We start from the raw sequence: 17623 nt of genomic DNA on the forward strand, positions 1-17623 counted from the left end.
TCCCATACTTCAGTTCAACTCTGTGATAATTTTGTAAAAGAAATTACCATATTATCAGTGGGTCAACATACTGAACACTTACCTCTCTCTCTTTGAGGTAACTGAATATATCCATAGCATATTCTGAAACTTGGACTGGATCACCCATGTTTTCTGCATCAAAGTCTTCAACTCCAGGTGGAGGTAGTGGTTCTTTCTTTCTTTCCTCGTCCTTTGTAGTCAGTTTTTTACTGGACGAGCCACTGTAATAAAGTGAATCACCGGAGGAAAAAAACCAAAGCACAATGAGGCAAATACATTTTACCATACTTACAGTTCTTCCACAGCTGTCAAATACAGCTCATTGTCAGTGGAATCTGGTGATTTCACACGAACAGAAGTTAAAACTTCTGTTTTGTCACATGTAGGCTTTGAAACTGAGCTTGGGTGTACCTTTTCAGGTTTTATGTTTGCTTTTGCCATTTGCACTTTCGGTGGGAATGTTGGAATGTTACTCCTGCCAGTTTTTTTATGTGGCATAACAGCCTTATTCCCATTTTCTGATTCTTTAAGGTTTTTCTTAACAACATGAGAAATTGTTTCCACATTCTTTTTTGAGTCTTTTTTATTTGTGGTAATTTTCTTTGATAGATCAGCATCCTACCATAAGGAGATCAAATATTAATGGTTACAAGTGATAAGCCAAGTAGACACCTACTATGATTTACTCACAAATCACCAAGGCGTGCATTTGCAAACCTGGCTCGATTTGATACTTACGTTAGTTATATCTCCAAATGCTGATCTTTTAGACAACTGCTTCAGGGGAGAAACAGCTTTTCGCTTTGAAGATTCATCTACCAGTTTCACATCAGAGTTCTTTTTTGTACGAGTACTAACTGATCTTTTCAACATTGTTGTCTCACCAAGAGATTTTTTTAAAGCTGTCTTTTTTGGTGCCATATTAAACATACCTGAAACAAAAAACCTTAGTTAAATAACTTACATCTAAAGGAATCATGATATTTTTGCAAATTTTATCTTTAGCTAGATTAAAAGCAGAAACTGACTTGTCAAGACACCTCAGCAAAGATTTGTATCCATAATATTACAGCTTAATAGAGTAACTTACGTGACATTACACATGTGTATTCATGGGACTTTTTCATTATATTACTCAGGTATTAATAAAACTGGATTGCTAACCAAAAAGTAGTTACCTAGTTTCAGAGTGTTTAACCAGTACATCATTCGGTGCATAATCAGAGGATCTCCATCTACAATTAAATCTACAAATGCAGTGCAGTCACAAAAACGGACTAGAACAGTTGAGGCAACAATGAATTATTACACAAGTGCAGTCTCTATATGAGAAAATCCAACTTTCTGAGCTGCATTCATTTTTGCTTTCAGGGATTGTAGCCTGGTTCTACAGTCTTGCAGTTCACAAGTACAGAAAGAGCAGCTGATGTAGGGAACATATTCATAATAGGCTATCATGCAAATATTACCTGGGATGGTTTCTTTATCTATGTCAAGGTCATATTTCATACAAGGATGGGGATAGAGGAAAACAAAGGAAATTAATGAAGATGGTTGTATGCAGTATGTATTTAAAGTCTTACACATAATTCAAACTGACCACTGTACGAAGAATTAGGAAAACTTACGGTAAGCACTAAACTTTGCATTGCTGCATTAACTTTATAAGCTTCTGACTTCTACTGTTCACTTATGACTTTTGTATTAAGTTCCGTACACATTTAACCTATTAAAGTTTGCAAGGGCCAGACCAAAAGCCTGGTTGTTGTGGAGAAACATCTTGAGCCTACATTTGAAAACACTTGTCAAATTTATTTCCATGTGTGGATTGTCAGTTTTAGAGCTGCATATTTCTTTTCTGCACCAAAGATCAAAGGGTAATGGAAATCATGTTTTTTCTTCTAGTATTGTACTTGTGAATATATGTCACACTCAAACTTACATGGACTGTTGATAAATTTAGTAAGTTAATACATATGTGAGCATATGGTTAACATTCTCAGCTGCTTAAAGAGAGACCTGCTGTATGAGTTCTAATTACTTTTTTTTAAGAATGAATACTTGTTGCCTAAAGATGGATTTACCCTAGAACATCATTCTAGGGGACACCAGCAAATGAAAATATGTAAAATATTTTAACTTCCTGACTTCTTTATCCACAAAATATGTCTATTCTTATGCAAAAGTAGGTGGACCTAGATTTTTAGCAGAAGTAACATCAGATTTTTCCAGTTAAAAGTTTTCGTAAATATGTACTATGAACTTAGAATTTTCTACCCTGTTTATTACTTTTTGGTATAAGAGATTAATAGAACAAATCAAACAATAGAAACATGAGGTTGTAATGTCAATGTAAGGAGAAGGTGACATTTTAAGTTGCAGACAGGCATAATTGAAGACACCTCACACCAGCTTTCAGCTCACAACCTTCATTAGAAAAGGAAAACACACCCGCACACGCACACAAAAACCCATATTCACAAAAGAACCACACAACTCACCTCCAGCATCTCAGGCCAGAATGCAAAAGTCATGTGGAACAGAAGAGCAGAGCACTGTCTGGCAGAGAGTGCTGGGATTAGACTGCCAGTAAGCACAGCACCCTGAGTCTAGACCGCTGCATTTTCATACATTATCCAACGAAGTAAATACAAATTCCCTATTTAGGGTGGTGGGTGGAGGGGAACTGATTAAGTTATGGAACTGAACAGAGAGGTCACCAGTCCCATGACTTGAAAGTTAAATGCGTAAGAAGCTCAAACTATAAAATGAGGAAGCTAAGAAACACCCAGCAGAAGGCATAATGTGGCAGCCCAAATCTAAAAACTGGAAAAACAGGGCTAAAAAGCAGTTTTACAGGTGACTGGTCATGAGTCCCTGACCCAGAAAACACAAAGGCTTCATCCACAGCCACCTTGCCCCTGCTGCAGGAGTAAGCAAAACCTTTCAACTGAAAAACCACTTTGCTTAAGGAAACTGAAGATTAGTTCAGCCACCTGTGAATCATCTCTTGTTAAAGACAAGGAATCTTTAAGGACATTCTTCAACCACATTATGGGGTGGCTTGTTACACACGAGAAATCAACGTGAGAGCCTAATTTGACCATTGCATAAACAGCATGAGAGTGCACTCCTTCCGAGAGGAATGGAAAAAAAAAAGAGTGCCCAACAGCAGTCTCCTCGATTGTGCGGAGTTTACTACTGATAACAGCACACCAGATGTCACTTCACTTTTTGTCAAAGAGATTTGATTTGTATCTGCCTCTCTTGCCAAACTGACACCCCGTCATTCCATGGGATGTCCACATGACTTTGGATTCAGAGAAAGAAAAACGAGGAGGCAGCACAGCCAAGTGCAAGGAGAAGGTAATGGATAGCAGATACCACAGGATGGCAAGAGTAGCATCAGTAGTTAAAAATGATTATACAATTTTATATGTATACCTATGATTGACTGGTATGTCTGGTAGAAATGAGTGAAGATGAAGTTTTAGATATTGAATAATAAGTTCTAACCCTTGATACTGGTCTAAGGCTGAAATTTAGATTGTGGGATGAAACTTTTACAGTCAAATGGCAGTTACTGTATTTACGCGAATACAAGCCGCACTTTTTTCCAGTTTTTGTAATCAAAAAAACTGCCTGCTGCTTAGAATCGAGTGCAAAGTTAGCGGAAGTTCTGAAAAATGTTGGTAGGTGCCGCCACAACTAACTTCTGCATTGAATATATGTAACGCTACACAGGCATGCTTTGCAGGCACAAAGATAAATACTGGCACCAAAACCTGAGTCAGTAAATAAATTTTAAAAATGTGGAAGACAAGCTTTTTTCTCCACCCCGAGTCTAGACTGCTGCATTTTCATACATTATCCAACGAAGTAAATACAAATTCCCTATTGTTCATCTTTGAATGTAGCAGCATTTCAATGAACTACGAAAATCGGACTGGCAGGACTGTGGAATGTTTGTCAATATGGCCAACTCTACGTTCTGAATTTTTTCCTACCTGTGAGAAGAGATGGTTGCTAATAGTAACTTTTATGAATTGTTAATCACATGCAGTATTCTCTTCACCATAAGAATAATACGAAAAACTTTTTGCCACGTATTCTTTCATGTTTGCTGCTACCTCATTTAAATCCTGTCTGCCTCAAACTACGAAACTAGAGGGAGACAACAGCAAACGCAGAAGAATATACATATCATGTCATGCTTATATTCGTATCATTCTTATGCCTGATAGTGATGCAGTCAGAAATGAAGCATGGCAAGTGACTAGATTTTTAAATCTAAGATGACTAATTTCTGTGCCTAATGTACTGTAATGTACTAAAGAGGCGTCTGCAAAAATTTTCAAACGGAGAAAAATTTTCGCTAAACTCTCGTTCAGAACATCATACGCAGTCTGATAATGATCAACAAGAACCAAATAACAAAGAAAGCAGGAGTGTAAGCAACAACAAATAGCAGTCTCTCGCATTCGTTTCACTAATGAGACAATTCCTCTATTTTTTAAATTGTAAGCAGCAGTAGCGTGCACAAAATCAAGCCATGCCGCGAGCGGTGACAGGCCGTAAACACATTACCAGAAAGCGACAAAATGCAAGACACAGTACAGCAATGCATTTTCAGCTTAGAGTGACGTAAACACCTATAACAAAGAGAATGGCACTTATCAGATCAAAGAAAAATAAGCAATCAATTCAAACCAGACGAAGCACGTGAAAAAGAAGGGTACTCGTATAAATACGGACGGAGCGCCTGATGCGTAGCAATGGCTACCTGGTAAAGCTTAACTGGTAAGCTTACAACTAACCAAACTACTGTAGCTGTATCTTCATTCATTCGACCTAAATTGTGTCTCGTATTACAAAGGACCAACTTTGTTTCGGTTTGGAGGTGCGGCCTAAAACTTCTCTCCCCTTGAATTTTAAGTCTCAAATTTCACATGTGGCTTAGATTCAGGAAAATTTTTTTCCCTTCATTTCGAGTCTCATTTCTCAGGTACGGCTTCGATTCGAGTAAATACGTTATACCTTTCAGAAAGTTTTAGACAACTGTGGCTCAATACAAGAGTAAAATCATTAATCTAGGCACTGGTTGCCTAAGTTCTGGATAGCAGAATGGTGCATTGGAAAAATGCATAACCTGTGTTTTGAAGGGAGAAAACGAAGCCATGGGAAAGGGCGCACACACAGGCCCATCAGATGGCACCTTAGAGCCAGCATCCAGCAGATGCTACTGTGTGGGAACTGCACTGGATGCAAAAATCTGTCGACATACAATGCTGGGGTAACCAGAGGCCCAACAAAGGATACAAGCTCATTGATGGTGACACGGAAGAGTGCAACACTTGGCTGCAGGAGAACAGTATCGCACAGGGTACTGTGCCAATGGTGCCGATTGAAGAGCAAATTAACAGAAGAGCCAGTGGAATAAAAACTTGCTAATAAAAACCTGAAGAGGGCCAGAAAAGCCCCAGTCATGGAGGGTAACTAAAATGTGTGGTGCCAAGCAGTGTAGTGTAGTGTCGTGTCTTAAGCCTTGTGTAGATCGAAGAAGATAGAACAGTGAACCATGTAATTTTGGAAAGGCTCTGAAACAAGCTTTTTCAATAACATGCAATTTTGTCGTATTCAAAGAATGTACACTATTTAGGTCAGTGACCTAAAACTTTTGGCACTGAATACCTTAAAACACGTTACTTTCAAAATTGACGAAAAAATTTATGTTTCTTTAGGTTATACTATATAACACAGTAAAAAATCAAGTTAGGAGAACAATGGGATTAGGAGATATTAGTTTATATGCACAGGAAGTGTTGCGTTAACACAAATTTTATTCAGCCTTCAACAATATGACACAGAGCTCTGGAAAACATGTTTTTATTGCTAACACGGTGGTCTTCTAACGAAGCACAGTAAGGTAACATGCTGGCAGGCCAATATCAAGCTATCAAATATTGGATGGCAGTGTGGCTGCTACATGCACACAGTTGATGCAGAAGGCACTGTGTATTGAAATTATACAAATACAGATTGAAGATGGAGTTAGAGATCTTTTATGCTGTAATTCATTCCGGAAGATGGACAACAGTTACAAGCAAAATCTACGTAAAGTGCAAATGTGGATGGTCGACAGGATCAGTGACATAATGACATACTACATAATACGCGATACATGTAGAAAAAATAAACTTTTGACAACGACCTGTGGCTAACCCACTACAAACTTGCATAGCTTCAGTACCAGCACCACATTCAGTAAGGGGAACCAAATTCTGACACTTAGAAAAAGTTTGAGCATTCAAAGATTTGAAAATGAATTTAGCGCCTTTATTTAGTGAGAAAAAGCAGAAACTCCCAATCCAAGACCTAAAAATGTCTTACGTGAACTAATTGTGAACAGTGGGATGAACACCCAGGACTGAAAACAGGATTATCGAAATTCTTCCAGTTGCAACCTAAGAATTGTGTTTTGGCTGGTGCAAAACACACACACACACACACACACACACACACACACACACACACACACACACAAAGAGAGAGAGAGAGAGAGAGAGAGAGAGAGAGAGAGAGAGAGAGAGAGAGAGAGTAGTTACAAACATGTGGAGCTCATGTTGAAAGGTACCCCACTAAAAAATTTTGACATGTAATGCACACTGTCAACTTAGCACCAACAGTCTCGCATAGCTCATTTGTAATCCTGCACAGCCATAATGCTATATGTCCACAGTGGAAACTGTCCAGGTACACATTCTATCATGACACTCTTTAAAGAATTGTTTGATGAAAATGGAATCAAACACTGGACACATACAGATATAACAACTTTATATGTTTATCATCTTTGGAAGACTTCTTAGAAAACCTTGCAGACAAACGAAAAGAAGCTGTTGCATTCCTTCATAGCCACACAACAATCTCCATTTCTAAAACATCTGAAAAAGACACTTGTGCAATAAATTATTAATATATAATTTTGCAGGAAATTGTACATTTGCCCACCACAATGAGGTGCACAGGTTTCATCAGAACAATGCCCAGGCCACTATCTGTCTTGTTTATTACAGACAACCAGAAAACTGCAATTTATCACATTTCCTTTGTTATATCAAATTGCATTAAACATGACAGTAATTTATCTTTTTCAGTGTCACTATCAGCTCCACAAGATCCCATTTCCATATAACACCTATGTACATGTACTAATAGTTCTCTGATGGTGCTGCAACCCTGTATAAGAACTGCAAGAATTTTGCCAATGTAAAATTTCACCAGACTGATTCCAATGCCTCTGCAGAAGGTTTTTTGCCACATCACATGGCAAAGAACCATATGATGGTATTGCTGGTATCAAGATACTGTGCCTGTGCCAGTCTGCAGTGCATCTACATCTCAGATAATGACACCCAGACAGTTGTTTGAATGGTGCTCAAAGAACTTTGCAGTGTGCCACTCATACAAACTAGCTCCGAGCATGTGTGTACCACTCTTGAGGGAGAGGTTCTTAAATTCACATAATTATAGGTACCCACAAGTTACGTTGTGTTATTTCCACTGACCATTACAATAAACAAACCTTTTCTCCAATTTTCCAGACATCAGAAACGAATCTCACTAGGATCCAACGAGGCTTGTTTCTCAATGATATCACAGGGTTTCTTGTATGCATGCAAGCACAAAGGTCACTAATGGGTTGGACATGTCCTGAATTTTAATTAAGATACTGATGAGGTGTCAATCAGCTTCTTACATCCTCATGGGCCTTCCCCTTCACCTATATATACTGAGAAACCTGAAATCACAGCTGTGGACAAGGACATTCTTACAAAGGTTCATGTGAGAACATCAACAGGGCAAATGTATTTCCTTTCACCAAAAGATGATTGAATGAGTGGGATTGTGGGACTAAACAGTACCACACCTCTAAAGGTACATGCATAACAGGGGCCTGCAAAAAGTGGGCAGATTCAGCCAGTGGAGTCAATCTACAAAGCAAGGAAGCTAAAATCACACACAGTAGAATGCATTACATGATAGGCCAAATCTAAAAACTTGAAAACAGAGGGATAGAATAGCAGTTATTTTCATGGGGGAAAGGTCATGTGCCCCAGTTCAGAAAACTGGAAGAGAGACCAGGAGGAAGGCAAAACTTCCTGACTGAAAATAAAAACTTTCATGAAGGAAACTGAGGAACTGTTCAGACAGCAGTGAACCATCCACTAATATTGAAGACAAGGAATTTGGAAGGCCATACTTAGCACGAAGGGCCAAGAGAAAGGGGTATTCCACCAATATATGGAATTCCGACCATCTGGCTCCACGATCACACTGTGGGAGTGGCTTGTTATGCAAGAGGAAACAGTGGGTGAGCCTAGTATGACCAATGCATGGACAGCGTAAGACAGTGGACTCCTGAGAGGAGCAGAAGGAAGAGCACCAAACTGCCATAGTTTCCTCGATTGTGTGGCATTTATTACTAAGAGCAGTAGAGCACCAGATGTCACTCCAGTTTTAGGCAAATTTAGATTTGCTTTTATCTGTATATCTGCACCTGGAATCATTAAATGGAATTGGGGAGAGGCACACACAATTACCTGCCTCTAGCCAAACAATTTGCCAATTCATTCCCTGGGATGCCCAAATGACTGGACTCAAAGTCAACTGAGCATGCAGCACAGCCAAGGGCGAGGAGGTGGTCACGGATAGCATGACCAAAGGGTGGCGAGAGTAGCATCAGTCTGTATCCTGCAGGCATTCATTCATTGAGTCAGTACATATTAGAACACTGTGGAGGGAGGTCCTAGTAACAAAACTGAGGTCTCTGTTACTGGCTAGCAGCTCTGCTGTGAACACACTACATGATCACAGCACTAAATGGTGTTCCATGCCAATAGGAGACAAAAGTGTATCCCGCCATACCTAGCGTTTTAGAACAATCTATGTAGAAGATGGAGCACCCTAGAACTGAAGGATGGAAAGCATAAGATGGTGGTAAGTGTTGGCTGGATTGGGGTATAAAGGGACCAAACTACTGGGTCATTAGTCCCTTATTCCTTACACAATCAAGGCTCAGGGTACAAAAACACCCAAAGTATGTTTGAGAAAGTAAAAGAATGAAAACTAATGGGGAATCACACCTAAAAAGAAAATGAATGGAAGAAACGAAAAACAGGTAAAACAAACACCGCAAAGAAAAGCAGAAGAAGGTATTAAAATCATACAGCAGATGGTCTGGGCTGGCTGATCACAATAATAAAAACAGGATGAGCCAGTCACTCTGCAACACAAAATATCCACCAAAAAAAGACAAGGTAAGATGAACACATGTAGGGAAAAGACTGTCTCACTATCTTTGCAATTGTCTGTCTTGGTGGCAGAGTTAAAATGGAGGCAGGGTGGCGGTGGCCTCACAAAGGGCTAAATGCCCACCCATAGATGGTACGATAAAAACCAGTCACGAATAAAACAAACCTAAATCTGCTGTTGAGGCATTGTTGCCCAACACCGAAGGTAGGGTGCTGGGAAGATTAAAAATCTGCCACAGAGAGGCTAAATGAGAGGCTAAAAGAGAGCAGTCCAGCAAGACGTGGACAACAGTCATATGTGAGCCACAGTGACACTGAGGTGGGTCCTCGTGACTGAGGAGGTAACCATGTGATAGCCACATATGGCCAATGCAGAGCCAGCAGGGAACCATAGAGACCCTACAAGAGGCCTGCATGAAGGACTTGTGCACATTCATTCATATTCTCCTTAATGGTACGCAGTTTGCTGCATGTACTGAGATTATGCCATTCCGTCTCCCAAAGCTGAAAAACCTTGCGGCATAGTAATCATCACAGGTCGGTTACAGGGATGCCAATCTCTAGAAGCAGTTTCTATGTAGCCTGTTTGGCGAGCCTGTCGGCAAGTTCATTTCCTGGGATTCTGACATGGGTTGGGGTCCATACAAACACCACAAAATGACTGAACCGTTCCAGGGAATATAAGGACTGTCACTACCAAAGGATGGTGGTGGTAGCACTGGTTGATAGCTTGTAAGCTGCTGAAGGAATCAGTACAGAGAAGAAACAACTTGCCAGGGCACAAGCAGATGCACTCAAGACCACGAGAAATGACCACCAGCTCTGCAGTGAAAAACACTGCAGCTATCTGCTAAGGACTACTGTTCAATATGCCCTCCATGGACATATGCGACACCAATGTGACCATCAGCCATTGGTTTAAACCACTTCATAGTCCTGGTACATGTCAAGAATCTAGAGGAAGTGACAGAGCTGCAGGGTTAACTGAGTCCTTATGACAATGTGAAAGGTCCAGGCAAAGCTTCAGCCTAGTTGTACACCATGGAGGTGTATGTGAATGGACAGTGAGTATAGGTGGTAAAGGCAAAGACTCCAGGCAGAAGAGATCTGACGTGAACTGCAATCTTAAGCCCTAACCTGGGCCTCTGATATGGGAGATGAACTGCTGTGGGTGGGAAAAGGAGACTGTAAATTTGACACACAGGAGAACTATGAATGTGTGCAACATAACTGGCGAGCAATTGTGCCTGCATGCCTAAGCTTCGACGGAGGGACTCCAGCCTCCACCAGGACACTGGTCACCAGACTCATCCTGAAAGCTCCCATTGCCAGTCCAATGCCACAGTGGTGCACTGGGACCAGTAAAAGCAACACTGAGGGTGCCACTGAGCCATAAGCCAGACTCCCATAGTCAAGGTGGGATTTAACCAGGGCTCTGTGGAGCTGCAGCAGCGTAGAGCAATCTGCACCCCAGTTGGTGGTTCTCAGGCAGTGGAGGGCACTGAGGTGCTGCCAGCAATTCCTCTTCAGCTGACGAACACGAGGAAGCCACGTCAATGGGGCATTGACAACCAGCACTATGAATCGATATGTCTCCACTACAGTAAGTGGATTGTCACTAAGGTAAAATTCTGGTTCCGGATGAATGGTGCTCCACTAACAGAAGTGCATGTGAACTTCTCAGCTGAGAATTGAAGCTGTGGGCTAAAGCCCAAGACAGTGACTTGTGGATGGCTTCCTGTAGGTGCCGCTCAGCAACATCAGTACTGGAGGAGCAGTATGATATGCAGAAGTCTTCTGAATACAGAGAAGGTGGGACAGATGGCCTGACAGCTGCTGCTAGACCATTAATGCCCACTAAAAACAGACACACACTGTTCAGTCTTGTGGGACCCCATTCTCCTGAATATTGGGGAGGGGGGGGGGGGAGGGAATATGGGAGACACCAACATGGACACAGGAAGTACTGAGCAATAGAAAATTTTGGATAAAAAAATCAGGAGTGGGCCCTGAGCCCCCACTCATAATGTGGCAAGATCCCAGGTCATGACAATCTTTTCATAAATCATGAGAGATTGTCTGGAAAAGGCTGTTCGCCTTGGCATGGAACGAGTAGGCCACATAACTCCTGGACTCAACAGAACTGTTGACTTGCCATACATTCTAACAGCTTACAAATAACATTGGTGAGGCTGATGGGCCGATAGCTATCCACATCAAGTGGGTATTTGCCAGGTTTGAGCACTGGAATGATGGTGCTCGCCATTGCTATGGAAGACACCATCCCATCAGATCCGGTTGAAGATGACTAGGAGATGCCGCTTTTAGCCACACAAGAGATGTTTGATCATTGACTGGATCCAATATGGTCTAAGAGCTGTGTCTGGGCAATATTCAAGGACAATGAGGAGTTCCCACTCTGTAAATGGAGCATTACAGGTATCACTGTAATGTTCAGTGAATCAGAGGGCTTACATTTCCATCCACCATTTGAGGATGCAAAATGCTGGGGGATAATTCCCAGACACAGAGGCTTGAGCATAGTGCTCAGGTAAGTGCTCGGCAACTGTGTTTGCGATGGTAGGTAACCCGCCACTGATGTTCATGTCAGTGACACCAGTTGGGGTCTGGTACCGAAACACCTCTGAGCTTCATCCACACTTGGTAAGGTGACGGCACCAAATGGCCGAGACATATCTCTCCCAACATTCCTGTTTCCATCTTTTTACAAGCTGGTGAACACAAGCATGGAGCCATTTGAAAGCTATTACATGCTCTAGGGAAGGGTGCCACATATGTCGCTGTAGAGCTCACTGATGCTCTTTAATGGCTTCAGCAATTTACTGCAACCACCAAGGTACTGACTTTCACCAGGGGCAACCTAAGGAACAAGGGAATGTGTTTTACACTGCAGAAACAATTTATCTAGTGACCCGCTGAACTACTACATCAGTGGCACCATGTGGGGGAGATACACTGGTGAAAGCTTCCCAGTCTCTTGTTTAAAGCACACCTTGGTAGACGCCCAGGGGAACAACAAAGATTGGAAAGTGGCCACTACCATGCACATCACCGTGGGCTTTCCAGTGGACAAATGGGAGAAGTCCGGGGCTGCAGAGGGATCAATCAATGGCAGATTAAGTGCCATGAGCCACACTGAAATGTGTGGGGCTCCAATATTTAACAGGCAGAGGTTGAGTAGAGACCGTAAAGTTTTGACATCTCTACCTCTGCCAGTTAGCACAGTGCCACCCCACAAGGGGGGCAACGAGTGTTAAAATCTCCAAAAGGTAGAAAAGGTTTAGGGAGTTGTTGAATCAGTGCAGCCAATGTGTTCATGGGTACTGCACCATCTGGAGAAAGATATACGCTGCAGACAGTTATTTCCTGTGTTGTCCTTATCCTGACAGCCACAGCTTGAAGGGTTTGAAGAGGCACAGGTTCATTGCATACCGAGTTCAGTACATAAAGACAAACTCCACCTGACACTAGTATAGTTGCTCCAGTTCATGTAAAATACCCTATAGCTGCGGAGGGCAGGTGTGTGCAGTGTCAGGAACCAGGTTCCCTGGAGGGAAATGCAGAAAGCAGGTGTAAAGCTCAACAGTTGCCATAGCTCAGCTAGGTGGTGGAAAAAACTTCCGCAATTCCACTGGAGGATAACATTATCTTGATGCTGGGAAGGCATGAAGCGTGTAAGGAGTCAAGTTATGCAAGCAGGGTCGCCTGCTGCCACCGATTGGATATTTGTATTATTGATGTGGCATCAGTGAGATCTAGGACCTCAGGGGACACTAAGATCTCCACCTAATCCTCATGTGCTCAATTGGTAGGGAGTGGTGGTGTTAGGGCCACTGGAGGGTCCTCTTTCTTAACATACTTGTTTCTTTGCTTGCCCCCCCCCCCCCCCCCCCCCCGACTTGACTTTAGAGAAATGCAGGTAAGACTTCTCCGAAGTAGCTCCAGGCACGTAGGAAGATCATGAAGCTCTTCGTCCAGCGGCCTTTGGCTTGCTTAGCCACTGGCGAGTGTGTGCTGTAGCATTAGTGGTGAACCTGGCGAGAGAGGGCCCTAAGGGACCCCTTCTGCACAAAAGGAGCTGGAGGAGGATGTTGCTTCTCAAACTGGGCGGTAGGGCACCAATGTCCCCTGTGTTTAGGGGGGGTGCCCTTGCTTTCAAAGTAGATACTTTGGGAGCAACAGAAGGAAATTTTCCCCTACCACCAAGTGGGCAGATGTATTCTGCAGGCTCAGAGAGCCCACTGTTCATGGCACAGAATGTGGTATGACTGGTACTTGTGACTGCAATGGTAATTTAGCTGCAGCATATGCGGACGTCAATCAAATGGGTTTTTTTTTTTTTGTGGTTTTAGGGCGCAAAACTTCTATGGTCATTAGCGCCCAGCCCGTGACCTAGGAAACAGGAAAAAAACGAAATTTAAAATCAGCAGCAATGGGAACAAAGTCATAAAATTTGAGAAACTAAAGGCAGAAGGAATGCTTAAAATCCACTATAGAGAGGGGTTGGTTGTCCCCAAAAAAAGCTTCAAATGACTGACGTCATTTCACTGTCACTAATAAACTGTAGAACGCGGTCAGCTGAGCGCATGTCATCTGCTAAAATCGACGATAGATCAGGCGATAGCTGGAGACGGGAGCGTAACGGATTAAAATAGGGGCATTCAATTAAAAGGTGTCCGACCGTCCACAGCTGAGAGCAGTGGGGACAGAGTGGGGGAGGATCACCGCTTAAAAGATGTCGATGGCTAAAAAGACAGTGCCCTATCCGGAGTCTAGCTAAAATTACCTCCTCCCGACGACGCGTTCGGGAGGAAGAGGTCCAAGCACAAGGAAGGGCTTTCACTTCCCGCAATTTATTATGGGGAAGTGTTGACCAATGCGCATGCCATAAATGAGCAACTTGGCGACATAAACCGCTCTGTAGATCGGTAAAGCGAAGAGACTGAATAGCTGGCCGAGGAAGAGAGACTGCAGCCTTGGCCGCTATATCGGCCGCCTCATTCCCACAGATACCAGCGTGTCCCAGGAGCCAGTGGAACACCACTGAGACGCCCCCCAGGTGGAGCAAGCGCAGACAGTCCTGAATCCGGTGGACCAGAGGGTGCACAGGGTAAAGAGCTTTGAGACTTAGGAGAGAGCTGAGAGAATCTGAGCAGATTACGTACTGTATCCGCTGATGGCGGCGGATGTAGTGGACAGCCTGGAGAACAGCGTAAAGCTCCGCAGTATAAACCGAACACTGGTCTGGAAGCCGAAAGTGATTTGGGGTGTCGCCAACAATATAGGCACTCCCTACACCTAACGATGTTTTCGAGCCGTTGGTGTAAATAAATGTGGCTTCAGTCATTTGTGCACATAGAGCAGCAAATGCCCGACGGTAAACAAGTGTAGGGGTACCATCCTTGGGAAATTGACATAGGTCTCTGAGCAAGTCGATCCGGGGACGGAGCCAAGGCGGTGCTGTACCCCAAGTTGTCAAGAAAGTTTTAGGAAAGCGGAAGGAAAGAGAATGGAGCAGTTGACGGAAGCGGACTCCCGGGGGTAGTAGGGAGGAGGAGCGGCCTGCATACCCGACATCAAAGGAGGCGTCGAAAAAAAGGTCATGGGCTGGATTAGCAGGCATGGAAGACAGATGGCTAGCATAACGACTCAGAAGGACTGCCCGCCGATTGGACAGCGGAGGTTCAGCAGTCTCAGCATAAAGGCTTTCCACAGGGCTGGTGTAAAAAGCTCCAGACACTAAACGTAATCCACGGTGGTGGATAGAGTCGAGACGCCGAAGAACACATGGCCGAGCAGAGGAGTAAACTATGCTTCCATAATCCAATTTCGAGCGCACTAAGGCGCGATAGAGGCGGAGAAGGACCACTCGGTCCGCTCCCCAGGAGGTACCATTCAGGACACGGAGGGTGTTAAGGGAACGCAGACAGCGAGCCGAAAGATAGGAAACGTGGGAGGACCAGCACAGTTTTCTGTCAAACATAAGACCCAAGAATTTAGCGACGTCGGAAAACGGAAGGTTGATAGGACCTAGATGTAAGGAGGGCGGAAGAAACTCCTTACGTCGCCAAAAATTAACACAAACGGTCTTACTGGGTGAGAAACGGAAGCCGGTTTCGATGCTCCACGAGTGGAGGCGATCGAGACATCCTTGAAGACGTCTTTCAAGCAGGCTGGTCCGTTGAGAGCTGTAGTAGATCGCAAAATTGTCCACAAAGAGGGAGCCCGAGACATCAGGAAGGAGACAATCCATAATTGGATTAATGGCGATGGCAAACAGTACAACACTCAGCACGGAGCCCTGGGGTACCCCCGTTTTCTTGGGAGAAAGTACGGGAGAGTAGTGTTCACCCGCACCCTAAATGTGCGCTCTGCCATAAATTCGCGAAGAAAAAGGGGCAGCCGACCTCGAAAGCCCCAAGAGAACAGTGTGCGGAGGATGGCTGTCCTCCAACAGGTATCGTATGCTCTCTCCAGATCAAAGAATATTGCTACTGTTTGGCGTTTCCGGAGAAAATTGTTCATGATATAAATGGAGAGAGCAACAAGATGGTCAACGGCAGAACGATGCTTTCGGAATCCGCATTGGGCTGGTGTTAAAAGACTGCGGGATTCCAGCCACCAAGCTAAACGGTAATTCACCATACGCTCCAAAACCTTACAGACACTACTCGTGAGAGAAATGGGGCGATAGCTAGAGGGGATATGTTTGTCCTTTCCAGGTTTCGGAACGGGAACGACAATGGCTTCCCGCCATCGCCTGGGAAAGGTACTGTCGGTCCAAATTCGATTATAAAGGCGAAGGAGGTAACGCAGACTATGGGTTGATAAATGCAGCAGCATTTCGACATGGATACCATCCGGTCCTGGGGCGGAGGAGCGAGAAGAAGAGAGGGCATGTTGGAGTTCCCGCATGGAGAAAACAGTATTGTAGCTTTCGTGACTGAGAGGAGAAAGCAAGATGTCGCACTTCCGCTGCACGTTTCTTCGGGAGAAATGCTGGCGGGTAATTTGAAGAGCTCTAAGCCGACTCCAAACTTCCGAGGAGGGAGTGAAGGTGTTAAATGAGCTAATAAAGGATTTCCAGCTTGCCTTCTTGCTATCGCGGATGACGCGACGGCATCGCGCACGGAGCTGCTTATATCGGATACAGTTGGCCAAAGTTGGATGGTGACGGAAAATGTGAAGAGCACGTCGCCGCTCACGTATTGAGTCACGGCATGCCTCGTTCCACCAAGGAACTGGGGGGCGCCGGGGCAATTCGGAGGTGCGTGGTATTGAACGTTCCGCAGCTGTAAGAATAACGTCGGTAACATGTGTGACCTCATCGTGGACGCTGGGAAAGCGACGTTCATCGAATGTCGCTAGAGATGAAAAAAGTGTCCAATCGGCTTGGGCAAATTTCCAGTGTCGCGAGCGCAGATATGGCAGTTGAGGCTGCAGTCTAAGAACACAAGGGAAGTGGTCACTCGAGTGTGTATCATCAAGGGCAAACCATTCGAAGTGCCGAGCTAGCGGTACAGTACCGACGGCAAGGTCCAAATGAGATAAATTTGTCGTGGAGGCAGACAAAAATGTGGGGACCCCAGTGTTGAGGGCAGACTAGATCTGCTTGGTGGAAGACGTCTAGCAATAGTGAGCCACGTGGACAAGGATGTGGAGATCCTTGAAGCAGGTGGTGGGCATTGAAGTCCCCAAACAGCAAATAGGGGGGTGGAAGCTGATCAAGAAGATGAAGGAGATCAGCTTGTGCCATTGGTGTGGACGATGGAATGTATACCGTACAAAGAGAGAACGTGTATCCAGAAAGGGATAGACGGACGGTGACAGCTTGGAAGGAACTGTTTAAGGGGATTGGGCGATAATGGAGAGTATCATGGAGCAGAATCATGAGTCCTCCATGGGCTGGAGTGCCTTCAACAGAGGGGAGGTCATATCGGACGGACTGAAAATGAGGGAGAACAAAGCGGTCATGGGGACGCAGCATTGTTTCCTGAAGACAAAAGATGACCGGCGAGTAGGATCGTAAGAGGATCGACAATTCATCCCGATTGGCTCGAATGCCGCGGATATTCCAGTGGATAATGGACATAGGGTGAACAGAAAATGGAGGAACGTGACCAAGGGTGCTGTCAACTCAACGACTGCTCAGAGCTTGCGACCGACAGCATGGAATGGCATTCAGTCGAAGGCAGAAGATCCTGATCCATGGGTTGGTCAGGAGCAGCTCTTGCCACCAACGATCGGCCAGTTGACCGGCCACCAAC

At 44.1% G+C, this 17623-nt stretch overlaps 1 protein-coding gene across 3 annotated transcripts in view; it reads right to left on the reverse strand.

The window, feature by feature from the left end:
* The window catches only part of LOC124776374 (G2/mitotic-specific cyclin-B3), an 82409-nt gene that overhangs the window by 27193 nt on the left and 37593 nt on the right, over positions 1 to 17623 (reverse strand). For 2 of the 3 annotated variants that reach the window (XM_047251336.1, XM_047251335.1), the window contains exons 2-4: positions 760 to 953; positions 314 to 639; positions 83 to 242 (exon numbers count right to left, since the gene is read on the reverse strand). In XM_047251336.1, the coding sequence (XP_047107292.1) occupies positions 83 to 242; positions 314 to 639; positions 760 to 951 (678 nt within the window). In that variant the 5' untranslated portion in view covers positions 952 to 953. The remainder of the gene's footprint in view (positions 1 to 82; positions 243 to 313; positions 640 to 759; positions 954 to 17623) is intronic. The other variant, XM_047251338.1, reaches the window with a different exon arrangement.

The sequence above is a fragment of the Schistocerca piceifrons genome, chromosome 2, assembly GCF_021461385.2.
Source record: "Schistocerca piceifrons isolate TAMUIC-IGC-003096 chromosome 2, iqSchPice1.1, whole genome shotgun sequence".
In the NCBI taxonomy this organism is placed as follows: domain Eukaryota; kingdom Metazoa; phylum Arthropoda; class Insecta; order Orthoptera; family Acrididae; genus Schistocerca; species Schistocerca piceifrons.